The sequence below is a fragment of the Myotis myotis genome, unplaced genomic scaffold (assembly GCF_014108235.1).
Source record: "Myotis myotis isolate mMyoMyo1 unplaced genomic scaffold, mMyoMyo1.p scaffold_m19_p_5, whole genome shotgun sequence".
Taxonomy (NCBI): domain Eukaryota; kingdom Metazoa; phylum Chordata; class Mammalia; order Chiroptera; family Vespertilionidae; genus Myotis; species Myotis myotis.
In genome coordinates this window covers 83,142,368-83,160,581 of record NW_023416357.1, presented here as the reverse complement: position 1 = coordinate 83,160,581, position 18,214 = coordinate 83,142,368, and the positions used below count along the sequence as shown (strand labels likewise).

Genomic DNA, 18,214 nt, shown 5'->3' with positions numbered 1-18,214 from the left:
CTTATGGGTACCACCAAAAAGGGTGGGGCACCACCAATGCTTGTTCTGTGGGACATTCAAGGTCTGGACAACTGGAAGGGGTGTGGCTGTCTCTCATGCCAGGCCACATCTGAGCTACTTTTGGGCCAGATTTTCCAGAGAAGGCAGGAACCGTGTCTTTAGCCTGTCTGCCAGCCAGCTAACCTGTACCCACAGTCTGGGACAAGTGCCAGATCCTGACACATTGGGCAGCAGGGGGCTGGCCCAGCTCCACAGCAACACCTTGGCAGCCCTGGGAAAGGGAAGGGGGTATGTTTGGCTTGAGGTCAAGAGGGTATGGGCCAGGGCACAGAGGGGACAGCTGGTGTGTGTGTGTGTGTGTGTGTGTGTGTGTGTGTGTGTGTGTGTGTGTGTGTGATGGCTGTCTCAACAAGATGCTGGCAGAGACCAGAAAAGGAGCATCTGCTCTGACTAGCGCCCCCCCACCACACACACACACACACACACACACACACACACACACACACACAGTACTGCTAAGATCTTCCCATTAGTGCCACAGGGAGCTGGGTCCCAGCTTCTATATAGGAAAGAGGATCTCAGGCTTGGGGCTGGGGCTCAAGGTTGGGGATACAGGGATGGGGGAAAGCGAGGGAGTATAACTTAGACCTCCCTTCCCCACAGATAGAAGGGTTCCTGTATCCTGCTGGAAGTGGAAACTAAAGGAAAGGGGGTGGCCATCCAGCATCAGGCCTGTGAACTGAAATTCTGGGGAGAGAGGGGTCAGAGCCGGAGTCTATGTGAGAGGATGAGGAAGAGAGTGAAGGGCAGGGGCTCAGAGGCTGGAACTCTGGAGGAGGTTTTTGGAGGGTCCGAGCGGTGAAATCAAGGGAGTGGGGGGTTCCAAGCTCCAGAAATCCCAAGGGATGGGAGGGACTCTGGAGGTAAAGATCTAGGAGGGCCCAGAACGAGGCTGAGAGGCTGAGTCGAAAGAGGGTTGGGACGAGGGAGGGAGCAACGGCTCCGGGGCCTGATCCCGGCAGGAACTGCGCATCATGACGCTGGGGGACGAGGTCCCAGGGCCAGGACCCAACAAAGGCCCCCGTCGGGGGCGCGGACGGGGAGCTGCACTCCCAGGTCCGAAGCGAGGCCGGGACCTGGCGGGGCGGGGCGCACGCTGGGCGGGCCGGGCTGGGGGCTGGGCCGGGGTCCCGGGGGCCGGGGCGGGGCCGGGCTGGAGCTGCGCAGCCGCGGGGCGGCCGCCGCGCATGCGGGGCTCTCCGGGCTGCAGCCGGCGCCGCAGCCACTCCCGGGAGCATGAAGGACCGAACCCAGGAGCTCCGCACGGTGAGTCCGGCCCCGCGCGCCGCCGCGCGCCGCTCGTCTGCGCGGGGCCGCTCCTGCCCGGCTCCGGGGGTCCCCGGGCGGCAGCCCCTGCGTCCCCGACCTGGACCGGAGAGAGCGTGGTGGAGCCGGGGACCCCGACCCCCCGACGGATCCCACCCCTCCGACCCACTCGGGGTCACGGCCGGCGGGAGCTCGGTCCCGCTGGCCGGGGGCTGGAGTCCAGGGTCCCGGCTAAACTTGGGGGCGCCTCCTTGTTTGGGGTGGTGGTCGGAGGGGTAGCCATCAGCTATGGCTGGCAGGACAGAAGCCTGACCTCTCTCCCGGCCCGCGGGCACGTCCAGTCCCTGCCCCCGCACGGTGCCTGACCGCTGGCCCTCCTGTCCCCGCTCCGGTGTGGACACACGCGGGCCCGCGGTGGGAAGGGGCGCGGAGCGGTCCACCGCCCAGGGCCCCGCTGCGGGGTGCGCTGCGGCCGGCGGTCGGGTGGGGCCGGGCTCCGTGGCGGACTCTGCTCGCCGGGCTCCTCGCCGCCCCCATCACCTCCCATCACCTCCCATCACCTCCCATCACCTCCCATCACCTCCCATCACCTGTAGCTCCCATCAGCATCACCTGTGGCTCCCCACCCGTTCGAGATTGGGATCTGCTCCCCGCCCCGTGCGGGAGGAGGGATCAGACCCGCCCCCGGTCCACCTTCGTGGCTTCCGGGCAGCCCGCCGCATTTCCAGACCCTTCCGGGGTTCTCTGGTCAGATTCGGACCGGAACCTGTTTTCCACCTGTGTCTCAGAAGCCCTCGGGGTGTGTCTCCTGGGGCGGGGTTTATGGGGAGAAGCGGGGTGCGCCCAGGTTCTGAGTTAGAGCCCACCCTCTCCCAGACCTAATAGAGACCCCTGCCGCCTGCTCCTCTGCGACCCCGCCCCCTCCCCAGGCTTCTGCCATTCAGCTGGAGGTCTGCGCTCTGCCCTTAGGGGTGGCCAGCCCGCTGGCCCAGGGGAGTGGGGGGCAGTGACGGAAATGAAGCCTGCCTGTAGCTCTAGACCAGGTTGAGATGTGTCTGGTTCCCTGTCTGACAGCCCTGCTGCTAGGCCCTGTCCGTGTTCTCTGGGGGAGCCTTAGTGCAGTGGCTCCCCAGAACACCACTCCTGCTGCCCACCTTGAAACCAGAGACCTGGGTCCCCTCCTATGGAAAGTTTCAAGTGTCCTTTGGGTTTGTCCTCACTGCCCAGAGGCTCCCTGTGTTTGTTTGTTCCTGGGTCTCCCCTCTGTACTAGTCCCCCAGGCAGCCTGGGACTGGGACCTGTACCTTCCTGCCTCCATTTCCCCCTTGCTCTGGCTGCCAGCCCCCGCCCTACCAGTCAAACCTGTGTTATTCCTGGCTGAGTGCCCAGCCCCCAGGGTAAACCCCGGGAGGTTTCAAAGGAAGAAGATGGTCCCTCATGTCCTATGTGTTGTCTAAACACTCCCCTGCCAGCCGATGCGGTCGCCCTCAAGTTTCCTGTGCTGCCTCCTCGGGTCAGAAAGCGTTATCTTTGCATTGGATGGTCTCACGGTGCATCTGCTGATGTTTGGGTCAGATAAGAGTACATGTGGCGGCCAATGGTCAGAGGGAACACAGTCCTCCCCATTTGACAGGACCTCTGGTGCATCAGCCTGTATCCCCTCTGCCGAAGGGGAAACTGAGGCACAAGAGAGCAGGTGGCTTACCTCGTAGGTCAAGAGGGATGGTAGAAAGGGGCTTTGCCTAGTCCTGAAGACAGGCAGACAGGCCTGGTTGGGAGTGGGTGACCCCCAGGAGAGCTTGAGTTGTAGAGAGCTCAGGCCCAGTTCTGTTGCTCTGGTATGTGTCTCTGTGACCCCTCTCCTTCCCCTCCCCACAGTAGGCCTTCAATGGTAAGACCTGGTTTCTCTGTGAATCAACTGAGGCTTCCTCTACCAACCCCAGCCCTCCAGTATTCTGAGCCCACGGATGCTGCCATACTTATTGCTGGAAGGCATGCCCAATAGGGGTTTCTAGCCGCCTTGATGGGGTGCTGGCAGGAACCCACAACAGTGGAGTGGAACAGCTGGGGGCTGCCATTCCCACAAGTTTCCCTCAGGGCAAGAGGAGTGGCTCCTCAAGTCTCCTGACCCTGACTCCATATTTGGGGGAGACTTGCAGGATCCAGAATTTTCAGACCAGAATCCCCAGGAACCAAGAGGCCAGGACTTCCCACCCAGGGGTTCCCCAGCTGCTCCAGTGAGTTGGACAGAGGTGGTCCTTGGGGTAGCAGCCTCCACCCCCTCAGCCCTTCTTCCTCCTACTCCTCCCCCTTCCCCACTCAACGCCACCACATTTGGAAGGAAGGCCCGCAAAGGGAGCTTACTTATAAAAGTCACACTTGATAAAGGAGCTGGCACGTTTCCTTGGCACTCTGCAGGCCAGGTTCAGCCCTCCAGCCTTCTCCAGTCTCCTTCTCTCATACGGAAAGTGAAGGGATCTTCAGGGTCAGCGTGAGGACTCAGCACTGTAGGCAGCCCTCAGAGATCGGAAGGCCAACCCTAGGCTTAAGAGAGGCAAACATAAGCCCAGAGTCCTACAGCCTGGGAGACTTTTGAAGCAAGGTGTCCCAGGCAGCCCTGCCCGGCATGCAGCTGCCTCCTTCCCCCACTTCGGAAGTCTCCCTGGTCTCCTTTCTGAAAACTTCTTGGAACTGATCCATCCCTCCCTGGACCCAAACACTGTTTATCTACATGCTGGGCTGTGAGGGACACAAGGGACCTGCCGTAGGAGCCAGAGAACAGAGGGAGGAGAGAGAGTTGGGGTTGCCAGACCTGGGAAGGAACCTTCATGGAAGAAGAGGACTTGGGATGACTCGGGAGGAGGAGTTTGATTTGATCGGGGGAGGAAGGTGGTCCAAAAGGAGGAACTAGAATGAGGAAACGCAGGAGGTGGGATCGCCCATCCAGGAGAGAACGGTGGGTGGCCGTGACACCTGGTCCAGAGGGCCCAGCCCACAGGCGCAGCTGGGGAGCCCTGGATGGGAAGCCAGTGTCCCCCTCTGCCCACCAGTTCCCTTTTCTCTCTCACTGGTGGGAAGAGACTGGGGGTCCTAGAGCAACAACAGGCAGGTTTGTACAGGCCCAGGGTAGCATCTCCCTCTCTCTCTCCAATTACCTCCTTGGGGTTTCCCAAAAGAAACAGTGTATTTGAGCACATTTTCATCTGGGATGCAGCTGAGATGTTCTTTAGGGACTATCTAGCCCAGCGGTTCTCAACCTGTGGGTCGCGACCCCTCGGGGGTCGAACGACCCTTTCAGAAGGGGTCACCTAAGACCATCGGAAAACACATATATAATTACATATTGTTTTTGTGATTAATCACTATGCTTATGTTCAATTTGTAACAATGAAAAATACATCCTGCATATCAGATATTTACATTACAATTCATCACAGTAGCAAAATTACAGTTATGAAGTAGCAACGAAAATAATTTTATGGTTGGGGGTCACCACAACATGAGGAACTGTATTAAAGGGTCGCGGCATTAGGAAGGTTGAGAACCACTGATCTAGTCCAACCTGAATCTTACAAATTGGAAGACAGGTCCAGAAAGGGCCAGGGGTTTCTCCAAGGTCACGCGGTATCTAAGGGCAGAGCCCAGCCCCTGTCCATGGCTTGAAGCTGCCTGAGCTCCTCTGAGGCCCTGTTAAGAGAAGGGATCTGATGGAGGAGGGATTACACAGGATGGGGAGAGGGCCAAGGATCAGACTGGAGAGCCCTCTTTCCTGGAGGCTCAGCTTGGCCTCTCACACAGGGAACTGGGCTCTGGACCTCTCCTGTAGTGATACTGACTTTGATTAGTCATTAAAAGGAAGAAGGGGAAAAAATAGCCTTGAGGCAGACAACAGCAACTCCTACTCAGTAGGAATGAATCAACCCTGCCGGCTGGCCTGCCGCCATCCCTGGGGACTGGCCTGCAGGCGCCTCTTGGAGGAATCAAAGGCTTGTTTCCTGGAATCCTGGAGCCTCTGCCAGGTGAGACCACCAGGGCTGCCTGGCCTCCACTAGGGGAAGGTTAGGGCTTCCTGCCAGTGGTTCCAGCGGTGTCTTCTCGTGTGTGATGGGGGCAGTTCCCCTCCCACCCCGCCGGTGTTTATTCCTGGTTGCTCAGGCTGGAAGTGGTGAGGCTGGAGCTGAGACAGCCAGCCTGTCAGAAGGAGTGAGACCAGACCAACAGCTCTCAATCCTGAGTGGCCTCACCAGCCCCACCCCCATAAATTCTGATCGGAACTCTCTGCGGTAGGACCCTGAAAGTTGCTTTTTTCAAATCCCGCCAAGGGATGCTGGTGCTGGACCAGGGTGGAGAACCATTGAAAGATGAACAGAAGACACCAGGACAAATTCAATGCTAGTTGGATGTGAGAGGAGGGGGAAGCGTAGATGTCTCCCAGTTTCTGACTTGGGGAGCCTTTGGGAACAGGGGTTCTGAGCAGGAAGTTTTAAAGGAGGAGGTTCAGGAGAAAGAGGCGGAGCCTAGTGTTGGGCAGGTGGCAGGCAGGATGCCCACATGATGTCTGGCTGGGTTGATCCCAAGGACGTTTGAACCTTCAGGCTCGTAATTGCCCCATGGCTCTAGCTGCCAGTTCCATGCAGAAGCCTCCCAAGTCCCCAGTTCCAACCCAGCCCTCCTTTCAGAGCTGTGACAGCCACTCAGAGAGGGTTGGTGGATTCCCAAGGGAGTTGGGGCCCTAATCATTCAACAAATATCCAGATACCCACTTTACGTATGTGTATGATAATTCACTCTGGCCCGCCCAGGACACTAGGAAGATGGCATGCCAGCCTACTTCCTAGTTCCTTTTGGTCAGGAGTGTCTGTCTGTATTGCGGGCAGGGAGGTAGGGGTGCTGGCATCCTACATCCTTGTCATTTATTCAATGTCCAGTGAGAACTGATTAAGGGTCTGAGTTGATCTGGAGGACATTTCTAAGAAAGGTGCTACAGGGCTCTGGGCTCAATGGGTATGAGGTTGCAGGGGGCAACAGACTCACAAGCCATCAGATTCTCACAAGCTAGAACAAGGATCAGAACAAATGAAGAAATGAAATAAAAAAGTTCCTTTACTTGAGGCCTTCCTCGGCAGGAAGTGCCAGAGGATCACTTAAGTGATCTATGGCTGCATTAACAGAGGTAGAATATGTAGAAAGAGGGAGGGGATGGGCTAGTACTTTGGCACTGCTCAGACCACAATCAGCAACAGGTTCAGTTTGCATCCTGTACTACAGGGGAAGACAGAGGTCAGACTGAACAAGTCAGGGGCAGGAGCTACAATTTAGGGCCCCTGAGAAGAATCTAAAGGGGAGGGAATGGTGAATTTGAGGAAAAAAACAACAACACACCAAGTAGGATATGGATGCTGCCTTCAGATTTCTGGCAGGGTCAGCTGAGGGAGAGGGCACCAAAGGTTCTTTATGGCCTGGGTCCAAAACACAGAAAAAGGGAAGGACTTTCCAACAATTGGGGCTGCCCAAGATGGGAAGAGCTGCCTGGGGAAGCTAATGCCCTCACCATCACAGGAAGTGTGCAAGCTGAGGCTGGAAGCTGGGGCTAAAGTGACTTTTCAGATCCCTTAAGGCCTGAGAGTCTGTGGCTCTGGCTCCAGTAGGAATGTGAATAGGGTATGGGGAACCCAAGGGAGCTGGGAAGGCTTCTGGAAGGAGGTGGCATCTAAGGATGAGGAGAATGTCAGGGTTATGGAATCAGCATCCCAGGCAGAGGGAACTGCATGGGAAAGCAGGGAGGACCTAGGGTGGATTGTAGAGGTAGGGAGCTTGTTATAGTTGGGCTGTGCTGGGATCAGATTTCAGGCTGGGGCAAGTGAGGTGAAGAGGAGGGTGGGGGTGAAAAGTCCTAAGGAAGCAGGACTTAGTAAGGAAGGGTCCCCTTGGAGCATCCCCTCAAAGTTTTGCTTGGAGCCCCGGTTGGTTTGACCAAAGCTGCAAGGTCAGGCTTTAAACCCTCCAGTTTGTCTTTGGGTCCAATCTGAATGCCCCAACCTGGGTGCCCCAGTCAGACCCTAGCCCAAGGTGTGCCATTCCCCAGCCCTACCCTCATAGACGGAGAGCCTAGAGGAGGACTCTCCTGCCAACCTTCTTTTGTTGGAGAAACTACCCAAGTCCAGCCTTCAATCCTCTGGGGAGGCTGTGGAGGTAGCAGGTCAGACTGGCTGGACAGCTGAAGAAGATGAGACCCAGAGAGGGGCACGAGCCCAAATCGGAGGGGTCTCGGGCAGTGACTCTCATCTCTAGCGACTCAGGTGCCCTTGTCTTTAGCTCTAGCTGGTCACTGCTCTTCCTGGGAAGGAAGCTGGACAGTTCTCCTTCTGCCTCTTTGAGTCCACCCTGTCCTCCTTTGGGCACCAGAAGACCAGAGAGGGCAGGGCGCTGAATGGCTGGAGCTCCTAGGGTCACTTGCCAACCTGGCAAGCTGCCCAGGAAGGGGAACTGGGCTCTTCCAGGCTGCACTCTGCCTCAGTTTTCCTAGGGAGTGCTCCTCTGGCTCAACTCCTGGGCGGGGGGTGGGGTGGGGGGGTGTCCAAAAGTGTGGAAATGGCTCCTAGATTGCCTGTGTCTGTGGATGGGCTCGGTGGGGGGAGGGGGGCCACCTGGTAGCAGCTGCAGGCACTTGTGTGAGCCAGGATTTATTTTAGCTGCTGGGGGAGGAGGTGTGATCTCCTGATGAGAGGGCCCCTCCAAGCTGTCTCCATAAATCTCCTGGCCAAGCCCCACATTGTTGGGGTAGTGGGACCCTGAGAGCTCCAGGGGCACAGCCTTTACAACATGCTGCGCTTCCCCATCCTTCCCCAGCCCTCCCTCCCTATAGGCAGGTGTCTCTGTCCCCATTTTGTAGAGAAGAGATAGACCCACAGGATAAGTCCCTCAGTTTCCCTATCCCTTGACCTCTGCCTGCCTCTCTCCTGGGCCCTGATGTAAGAGCGTGGAGGTGAGGGCCAGCGCCTAGCCAGCCAGTGCCTCTTCCCCTTGGGGCGCTGAGAAATGAAGAGGTGTGATAGAGCCTGAGAACCCCAGTCCGATGGGTGACAGTCCTGCCCTGGGTATCCTGGCCTTGGCTGTGGAGAGTGGGCTGACCATGGCCGAGTCAAGGTATGGGGTGGACAGTAATGGGCATGGCCAGCACGCTGGGAAGTCAGAGGTATAATTACCCCCACCCCAGGATGAGGCTGGCTTTTGTACAGCTGCTCCTAAGGCAAGCCCCAGCCAAGTAACATGACTGGCCTCTTGTACGTGTTGGACCCAGCTCTGGTCAAGGTCCCATGTCAAGACTGACCAGGAGAGAGAGGATCCTGAGAGGACTGAGTGGGTAAAGCAGCATGGCAGAGCCCCGTACAGAGGAGTCTCTCTCAGGCATGTCTGGGGTGCTGTGCGGATGGCCTCGTGTCTGAACCATCCAGCCTTTTGGGAGGGGGGTGTTGACATGCCCAGGCCTGGGACAGCCCAGGCCTCCCCTTCCGGAGCCCTCGGGGGAAAGAGAGCTTGGAAACTCCTAGCCAGAAGAGTGGACAACGCTGGCTTCCGGTGGTCTGCCTCAGGCCAGGATTTATTTTAGCTGCTGGGGGGGGGAGGTGTGATCTCTTGATGAGAGGGTCCCTCCAAGCTGGCTCCGTAGATCTCCTAGCCACGCCCCACTTGGGGCCAGTTGGGGCCCCGTGGCCTGGGGACCAATCCCTGAGGTTTTCTTGCCCAGCCAATGGCAGGGCCTCCCGAGCAGCACCCTAGAGGGAGGGAGGTTCTGGGAGGACCCCAGTCCTGTGGGGAAGGGGCAGGCAGCTGGGCAGGAGGAGTCTCTGGCCTGGAGATGGAGACTTGGCTGTTTCCAACTTGACAGGCAAGGCCCCTCTCCTTATGCTGGGTCACCAGGGATCTTTCAGGTCTCGCCGGGCTGGGACACAGGGCACACTCAGGGCTTATCCTTGCCAAGAGGGCAGAGGGGCATGGTTGGGCTCTGGAGCTACAACCTGCAAGTTTGCTATACACGATGCCAGGCATTGGGTCCCAGGTCCAGTGGTCCCACTACAGGTATGCTCATGTGTCCCCACCCCCGTGCAGGCCAAGGACAGCGATGACGACGATGATGTCACTGTCACCGTGGACCGAGACCGCTTCATGGATGAGTTCTTCGAACAGGTGGGAGCCAGCACACCCAATCTCTCCCCATACACTGGCAGGCCTTGGGTGACCACGTCTCAACTCTGAGCCAGGCCTTCACTTACACACCTGATCCTGGCTCAGCAGCCCTTGGCACCAATTAATGAACCTCTTTTGAGAGTGAATAGCCTGAAGCTCAGAGGGGAGCAAAGTTTAGGATTGGACCACTCCTCCTCACCCCAATCTAGAAGGAACTTGGAGCAGCCAGCCCCCCCCCCAATGGAAGCCTGGCCCTCAGCCTGATTCCTGGCCCCACTCTGGACAAGCCATAGGCCCAAGGAGCCCCGTCTTTCTGTGGACTTTCTCCTGATCACCTGGCTTTGGTCCACAGGTAGAGGAGATCCGAGGCTTCATTGACAAGATCTCCGAGAATGTGGAGGAGGTGAAGCGGAAGCACAGTGCCATCCTGGCCTCCCCCAACCCTGATGAGAGTGAGTGTATAGGTGTGAGGGGTGGGTTTTAGGCCCCGTAGGCCTCTCCAGGAAGGCGCTGCTGCCTGGCCAGGTTTGGGGGGGCTCTGTGAGAACCTCAGGAAACACAGCTGTCCCAGGCCCAGGATGGAGGGAGGGCCTAGTTTCACACACTGGACCCAGGTCTCCCACAAAGACTTGTGTGGTGGGAGGGGTGGCCCTCCTGAGACCTGGGTGGGTCAGGCAGCCAGCCTGCCCTCCCTCGGTAAACTGGCTTTTTTTTCTAAGGCCCTGGGCTGGCTGCGGCCCTGGGATTCTGGGAGGAAGGCAAAGAGGGGGAGCTTACTCTCATGAATTGGAGGCCTCTCAGCCTCGCCCCTCCCTTTTCCTTGCCTCCCTGGGGAGCAGATGGCAGCTCTGAAGCAGCAACGCTGTAGGAGGGCAAGCTGGCCAAGCAGGCAGAGCTTCCGGAAAGAGCTGGCAGCCTTGACATCTGGCCACTGGCACCCTGGAGCCAGGCATTCTCAGGACTCCAGGAAGTCACCTCTGTGTGTGTCTGCATTCTACTCTGTCCCCAGACAGGTCTCCCTGCCCGCTGTCACAATACCTGTTGAGGTGTTGATCACTACACTATTATGTGCCAGGCTGACAACCTGCAGGCTGGAGATCCCCCTCCCTGAGGGCGCGCTCCCTCAGCCCCAGGGGCAGTGACAGGGGCCAGGGCACTTGGGCTTGCTTTCAGTTTCATCTCCAGCGCTGCCTTCCTGTTCATGGCCCCTCACCCCCAGGCCCACAGACGCCCTCAGTTACCCAGAAAAAAAATCTCTTCATAGCCCCAAAGTGTGCTTGAACCCAAGGCCGATGCCATACCAACCAAGCACAGTGCCAGGCCCTTGGAAGGAAAAATAAGTGAACTGGGAGCCTGGGTGACTGTCTCAGAAAGCGGTACAAAGGAGAGGGGAACCACCCAAAACAGGGCATATATCCAGTGCAGCCCCCTCTCCCCAGAGGCTGGTCTGGGACAGCAGCATGTGACATGGTTTGTCTATGTGCCCGTATGTATGTGGGTCAGTGTGTGTCAGTGGTGGGTCACTGCTGGTGAGAAGGGGGCTGATTATGGGGCAGGAACTCTAAATAGCTGGAGACTTGGCCTCTCACCTGCTGGAAGGTGAGGTGCCCAGGTGGGGTGATGAGCTGCCTAGCTCCTTCCCGGCCTCCCTTGTGCCCTTCGGCATTTCTCCCCATGTCGGTCAGCAGCAACCAGTTCAGAATTGCCACCTGTGAGCTGAGCAGTCAGGTGGTCGCTGATGTGGGCTGAGTAAAGTGCAGGGTTCTAAGGCAAAGGCGAGGAGAGTTAAGGAGGAGTCACGAGAAAAGATAGTGGTGAGTGGGGGGCGCTTTCCTGGGCTGAGGCTCGCTCTGCCTTCTCTGGGAGCTGCTATCTGGACTGGGCTATTTTGGGTCTGAGCTAAAAAGGCTGAGACGTTAGAGCAGCTGGTAACCAAGTTTTCCTTTGTTCAGGGAGAGACTCCCTCCTCCGCTCCTTAAAGCCCCCCACTCCACCTCACTCATATTCCCCTTGGGAGTGGCCTCAGCTGCCCCTCCACTGTAAACAGCCCTCCCCAACCCCTATAGAAGCCCCAGCCCTGGAGGCAGCAGAGGGTAGAGGGGAAAGGTCCCAGCCAGGAGCTCAGTTATGATTTCTCTGGGACTAGAGGCTGCCCAGAGGCTGGGGTGCTGTCAGGACCCATTGTTCCACCCAGCACCCCAGCGGGAAGCAGCCATCTTGTCCCCCTTTTGCCAACCAACACCTCGCAGGGAATGAGGCAAGTTGGGCACCCTCGTGGCTTCTACCAGCTTTAGAGGGATGATTCCATTTGGAACAAGGGCCAGAAGCACCAGCTACCGACCTTCTTCAGCTTCACCCTCTCATAGGCCCCGCTGCCTGCCACCTCCAGAGCCAACTATGCTCCAGGGGGCCCGCCTCCTTGAAGCTCTACCCCACCCAGGCCAGGCGCCTCCTGCCCCTGTCCACCCCCTGGGCACTCAGCAGTTGGCCTCCACTGAGCTCAGCACCTGGGGAGGCGGGCTTTGTGAATAGAACAAGGTTTGCCGCGTTCAGGGTGCTTGATGTAGGGGCTGGCTTCTGCCTCCCTGGTCCCTGGCCCTGTCAGCCCACTGGCTGGATGCTTACCCCCGAGCCACCAGGTAATGCTAGGTGAGTTCACACAACCCCCCCCCCCCCTTCGACTCAGGCAAGTATCAAGTAAATGCTCCCCAGTGCCAACTCCAGCATCACCAGCTGCTCCACAATTATTTCTGCCTTAAATTTAGACCCATCTGTTATCTGCAGGGGGTGGGGGAGCCAGCGAAAGAAGAAGGGAGGCTCCTTGGAAAGCAGCATGAGAGGGGGTGAGGCTGCAGCTGGTGTGGCCCCAGCCCAAGATTGGAGGGGCAGACAGAACCTTAGTCAAGGAAGAAGGAAGACCCAGGACCCAGGGTCTGTCCAGAGCCCCCCTCCGTGGGCCCCTTGTGTAGGAGGCTGAGCCTGAACATTGGCATGGGGGAACCCAGGGTGTCTACCCCCAACCTTTTGCCTCCCCAGAGACGAAGGAGGAGCTGGAGGAACTCATGTCCGACATAAAGAAGACGGCAAACAAAGTGCGCTCCAAGTTGAAGAGTGAGTCTGGGCTCCAGCCTTGTCTAAGGTGGGGGGCATTCCAAGCCTGCTTCCTCCACGCAGCCCATGGGGTTTCATCAACTTGAGGGGGTACATTGGGTCTTGCTTTTCTTTATGAGGCTACCATCATGTGCCATTCACTCAACAGCTATCTTGTTGGCCTGTTTGTGCCAGGGCCTGGGCTGGCCCTTGGCTTCGTCCAGGAAGTGCTCCGCTCTGGGCACTGTCCCCCACTTCACCTAAAGAGGATGAGAGGAGTAGCTAGCACTGCCGAGTCCCACACAGAGCCTCCATGTGGCTGTATGGGCATAGATGTGCATGCCTGGAATGCACAGGCCTAGGGGCTGTGTCCCCTGCAGGTGGCAACCACTTGACCCTTTCCACTCTGGACATGGCCCCGTGTTGGGTGTACAGCCTTCCTGAGCAGGAGAGAGACAGCATGGGCCTGAGCACCGGGCCTACATATAGTAGGAGCTCACACTGAGGAGTGTGATGCATATGTACACACACCTACATATGCATCCTGCCTAGAAGGGTCCTGGCCGGCTCCTCCTCCATCGATGCCTGGCCCTCCTTTATCCTCTGGTTCCCACGTGATCCCATTTACAGGCCACACAAATCCACCCAGGGGAGTTCCTAAGCCAGAGCCTGAGTGTGGGTTGGGGATCAGTGGTCAATGGGGGCAGATCATGGCTCAGCAGCCATCTGTTCCTCCAGGCATCGAGCAGAGCATCGAGCAAGAGGAAGGCCTGAACCGCTCATCTGCTGACCTGAGGATCCGGAAGACACAGGTGGGGGCTGGGCCTCTTGAGTGAGCAGCTGGCCTCTGAGACTCTTGGGCCACGTGGGGCTGGGCCTGACACCTGTACCCCTCTCTCGGACCCCTAGCACTCCACGTTGTCCCGGAAGTTTGTGGAGGTCATGTCAGAGTACAACGCGACACAGTGTGACTACAGGGAGCGCTGCAAAGGCCGGATACAGAGGCAGCTGGAGATCAGTAAGCTGAGGGGGTGGGGTTAGGGCTGAGGGGTGGGGCCAAGACTGAGGTGCAGAGCAAGGTGCTGCTGAACTCCCTGAGTTGGGCTGCACTCATTGGGACCCCTGCTTGCAGCTGGCCGGACCACAACCAGTGAGGAACTAGAGGACATGCTGGAGAGTGGGAATCCGGCCATCTTTGCCTCTGGGGTAAGTGTGGACCCCACCCTTCCCACAGGGACTCCTCCTTACCAGGACCCCGCCCCCCAGGACCCTGGAGTGCTTGATATGGGCAGAGTTTGGACATAGCCACTTTGTGAGACAGTTTTTAGAGAAGGACAAGCCCCAGAGAGGGGCGGGGACAGGTCGAGCTCATATAAATGTTAGTGGCAAAGGCCTGGTTCCTCTCAGTTGGATCCACTTCCTTGCTGCCCATTTCCCCACCAGCTTGGGCCTCCTTCCACCATCCTCAGGACCTTTTTCCCTTCTCCGAAGCCATGGTGCCATAGCCATCTCCAAGTTCAGGTGAAGCTCAGTTCTCTGCTGAGCAGAGGACTTCCTGAAGGAATTAGTTATAAGTGAGGAGTTTTGGAGTGTGGGTTTTAGGAGAAAGTGGGGGCAGCTACATTTAGTGCAGGAGGAAGAACAGGAGGAGAGGGGACAGGAGAAAGGCAGTTTAAGGTCTGGGTCCATGAGGCAGTCATCTTGGGCTCTATACAACACAAGTGATAAGAACTGTCACTTGGCAGTTACTGTGCACAAGCACAGGTAGGGAGTGTTACTAGCCCCATAGTATGTGTAGAAAATAGGGTCTCAGAGAAGTTAGGTAACAGCTAGTAAGAGCTGAGCAGAAAGTGGGGGACCCTCCTTCCAGAACATTCTGCACAGGCCACTGCTCATCCTAGCTCCCTTTGTAGTTGGCTTCCTGCTGTCCTGGTCCCCATTCTCACCCCCTTCCGCAAGTGCCTGGGTCCCAGCCCACTGCTCCCATCTCTAGATCATCATGGACTCCAGCATCTCGAAGCAGGCCCTGAGTGAGATTGAGACACGGCACAGTGAGATCATTAAATTGGAGAACAGTATCCGTGAGCTGCACGACATGTTCATGGACATGGCCATGCTTGTGGAGAGCCAGGTGAGGGCCTGGGGCCCCACTGCCCTGCCCCCCAGCCCATGGCAGCACCCAGGTCTGCCCTAACCCCCACCCTTTCTGCCCAACACGCTGCCCTGCCTGGGAGGGACCGAGTCTTCAGGTAACTAGCCACCTGCTATTGAAATTGCCTACAGGGCCTCACTCACCTAAAGGCCCCTCTCTGCATGGCTCAGCCACCAGGCCCATCACTGCATGGCTCTGCTTGGCCCTCCAGGATCCCAGGCCCTGCATGGCCCTACCCACCTTCCCCTGTCTTATCCACCAGCTGTTTGTCATGTAGGCACTGTGTATGGGCATTTTTCTAGGAGCTGGAGATAGAGCAGTGACCAGGACAGCTGAGGGCCTGCTTCCTGGAGCTAATGTTTGTTGGGTGAAGGGCAGCATAAGTAAATGGCAACTGGAATATTCTCCAGTTGTGCCAAGTGCTCAGGAGATGTTAGAAGGCAGCATGGTGATAGAGCAGTGGTTCTCAAACTTTTAAAGTGCCCAAGAATCACTTGGAGGGCTTGTTTCCTTGTTTCTGTTTCAATCCCCATTCCCAGAGATTAGTAGGTGGGGGTAAGAGCCTGAGAATTTGCATTTCTAACATGCGCAAGGGTGATGCTGATGCTACTAGTCCAAGGGTCACACTTGGAATACCATTTTGATATGGAAGCCACTTTGGATGGGGTGCCTAGAGAAGGCCTCTCTGAGGAGGTGGTATTTGAGCTCTGGAGACATCCCAGAGGAAGAATGAAGAGCTGGCCCAGGCAGAGGGACCAGCAACCATGGTCCTGCCATATTTGAGGAGCGAAAGGAGGTCCATGCAGCTGGAGCACAGGGGCAGCTGGAGATGAGCTAGAAAGGGGGCCTTGGCAGGTGAAGTCTCTTCTAGATTGGCAGGTCTAAGTATGGGAGTGCGACCTGAGTGGGAAGCAGGGAGGTCATGAGGATGCTGTTGCTGCCCTCCCAGTGAGAGGTTATGGTGACATGGGTGCCTGTGGAAGCGATGGACTTGGAGAGCTCTCAGTTGTCAGCATGCTGTTGCTGGGAATTTTGGGCAGCGTCATGATCGGAGTGGCCTCTGCCTACTGCATGGGACCAGATTGCAGTGCGCAAGAGGACTATGGGGCTGAGTGGGGGCGGGGACCAAATACAGAGCTGGACAAAACCGTCAGGCCCAGGGATGGAATGGGGGGCTCACTGGTCACCTTGTGATCTGTGGCCACAGTCAGGCCCACCTGCACCAGGCACTGGGTTAGGGCCCCAGCTGAGTGTTCTCTGCATGGTCCCCATGCCCTTGGCTGAGACTGCATGGCCAGTTCCCTCCCCAGGATGGCTGCTCTGCAGGGAGAGGCCAGAGCTACCAGGGTGTCTGGCCTGCGGGACACAGGTGAGAAGCTGTACCCCATCCTCCTCAAACTCCTTTTCTCTCTCTAATCTCAGGGCACTTTCCTAAAGTCCTGCCTCAAGCCCCCTTCTGACCCTGAGGGCGGCTCTCTGGAGCTTGGGTGCCCCTGGCCCTGCAGGGGGAGATGATTGACAGGATTGAGTACAACGTGGAGCAGTCGGTGGACTACGTGGAGAGGGCTGTGTCTGACACCAAAAAGGCTGTCAAGTACCAGAGCAAGGCGCGCCGGGTCAGTAGCCCCAACTCTACCCAACATTTCCCGCACGTCCATTAGTGATCACAGACCCCTCCTCACTCTGCCTGTCCCACCTCTCAGCTCTTACTGTAACCTCACCCACCTCTCCCAGGTTTCAGTGCCTCACTTTAACCATCCTCAGGCCCATTCCAGGTCATCACCTTCCCCCCATTACCCCCCAGACTCTCCAACCCTCCGTCCTCTCTCCCAGTAGCCCCGAGCCCCTAAAAGCTCTGCCCACCTCCAGCCTCTCCCATGCTCTGAGGCCTTTTCTTCCTGCTTCTCTGGTGCAGAAGAAGATCATGATCATCATCTGCTGTGTGGTCCTGGGCATTGTCATTGCCTCTATCTTTGGAGGGATCTTTGGATAGAAACTACCCCACCTGCCTCTCCACTCTGGATGGTCCAACTAAGGAAGCTCCTTGGCTGCTGACTCCCTGTGGCTCGGAGCCCCCTCCACACCCACCCTGCCCTGAGCCGTCATGTGCATGATCTTTGTGACAGTGTGTATCTGTACAAGAGGCCGAGGGGAGCCAGGCTAGGAAACAACCAGCGGGGCGGGGATCAGGTCAGCAAGGGACAGACTCAGGCCCTGGCCCGGCTGCTTCACCCTTACCAGGCAGAGCTGCCCAGGTAGCCATGTTTCCCCTCCTCTGCCTTCAGTAATTCCACTCTTGACCTGGGGTCTGCCCTCTCCATGCATCAAGGCTCTCTGTACCCCACCCTTGCCTCCTGCTGACCCCACCATCTATCCTGTCCTCTCCAGCTGTCCCCCCTAAGCCCAGCCCCCTGAGGGGTGGGGATCAGCTGGCCACATGGTGCTGCTTTTCAGGTTAGGGGAGGAATGGCCCTGAGAGACAGCCCAGCTCTAAGCCTCTAACAGCCAGTCACTGCCAGGGAGGCTCAGGGTGCTGTGGCCAGGTAGCTTCTGGCTGTGTCAAGGCCAGACTCTCTCCCCTATCTAGGGGCAGAGTCCAACAGGTCTTCGGCTGCCTCAACCTCCCCACATTCCTAGAGCCCCAGGAGCAACACCCCCACCCCCTGGGCTATGCCTGACCCCAGATAACATTCTGGAAGAGGCTGGCTGGTGCCTGGTCTCTAGCCACCCTTAGAGCCAGGGAGACAGAGCAGACCTGTCAGGCCAAGCCCACTGCCTGGGCCAGCCATTCTCCCCAGCAGGCCTTAGCCAGGTCCTCAAGCCATTGTGTGTTGCATGTTTGGGACAGTAGTCCCCACTCTTGTGCTCTGGGAAGTCAGATGTTACTTCAGGCCTGCAGTCATGTCCTGCCCTTGCTGTTCCCCACTGATGTGCCACATGAGTGTCAGGTGTCTTGGATGCAGTATTCAGCAGCCAGCCAGGAGGGGTACCTCCCCACCATCTCGGGGCTTCTCAAGTCAGAAACATGCCCTCACTTCAAGACCCCTCTCTTCCTTGTTGACAGGCAAGGAGTGTGCATGCGAGTGCATGCATAGGGGACGGGGCCATGTCTGAGCCCCACCTTTCCTCAGCTTTGCTCCTGTCCAGTGACTGTGACCACTGTCCGCGTGTTGCCTTCTTTACCGACTTTCCTCCCCTCCTTTACCCCTTCACCAAAGGTCTTGGTACAACCAGCTGCCTGTTTTGTGAAATTTTTATGTAGAATAAACATTTGTATCTGTCCCGTGCCTCTGCTCTAGATTTCTTACTATTACAGTGTCATGGCCTTAGGACTTAAAGGTGAATGTGTGTGACAATATGGGGAGGGGCTCGAGGCAAATGACCCCAGCCTCCTCCCTCAGGCCAATAGGTACTTTGGATGCATTTCATCCTGTCCGTCCTTCCCAAGTTTGCCTAAAT

The 18,214-nt window shown here is 57.5% G+C and overlaps 1 protein-coding gene across 2 annotated transcripts; it reads left to right on the top strand.

The window, feature by feature from the left end:
• Nucleotides 1–1,220: 1,220 nt before the first annotated feature.
• Nucleotides 1,221–18,036, top strand: STX1A (syntaxin 1A). Of its 2 annotated transcripts, none has more exons than XR_004967419.1 (10): nucleotides 1,221–1,326; nucleotides 9,436–9,513; nucleotides 9,866–9,965; nucleotides 12,550–12,624; nucleotides 13,342–13,415; nucleotides 13,513–13,621; nucleotides 13,736–13,809; nucleotides 14,597–14,734; nucleotides 16,178–16,371; nucleotides 16,671–16,708. XR_004967419.1 is itself a non-coding variant. In XM_036308323.1 (10 exons), exons 1-10 carry the CDS (start codon nucleotides 1,297–1,299, stop codon nucleotides 16,746–16,748), a joined length of 867 nt encoding a protein of 288 aa, XP_036164216.1. In that variant the 5' UTR covers nucleotides 1,221–1,296; the 3' UTR covers nucleotides 16,749–18,036. The 2 variants fall into 2 exon arrangements, 1 of the variants encoding a protein (XP_036164216.1); XM_036308323.1 differs by having other exon boundaries at nucleotides 16,261–16,371; nucleotides 16,671–18,036.
• Nucleotides 18,037–18,214: the final 178 nt, after the last annotated feature.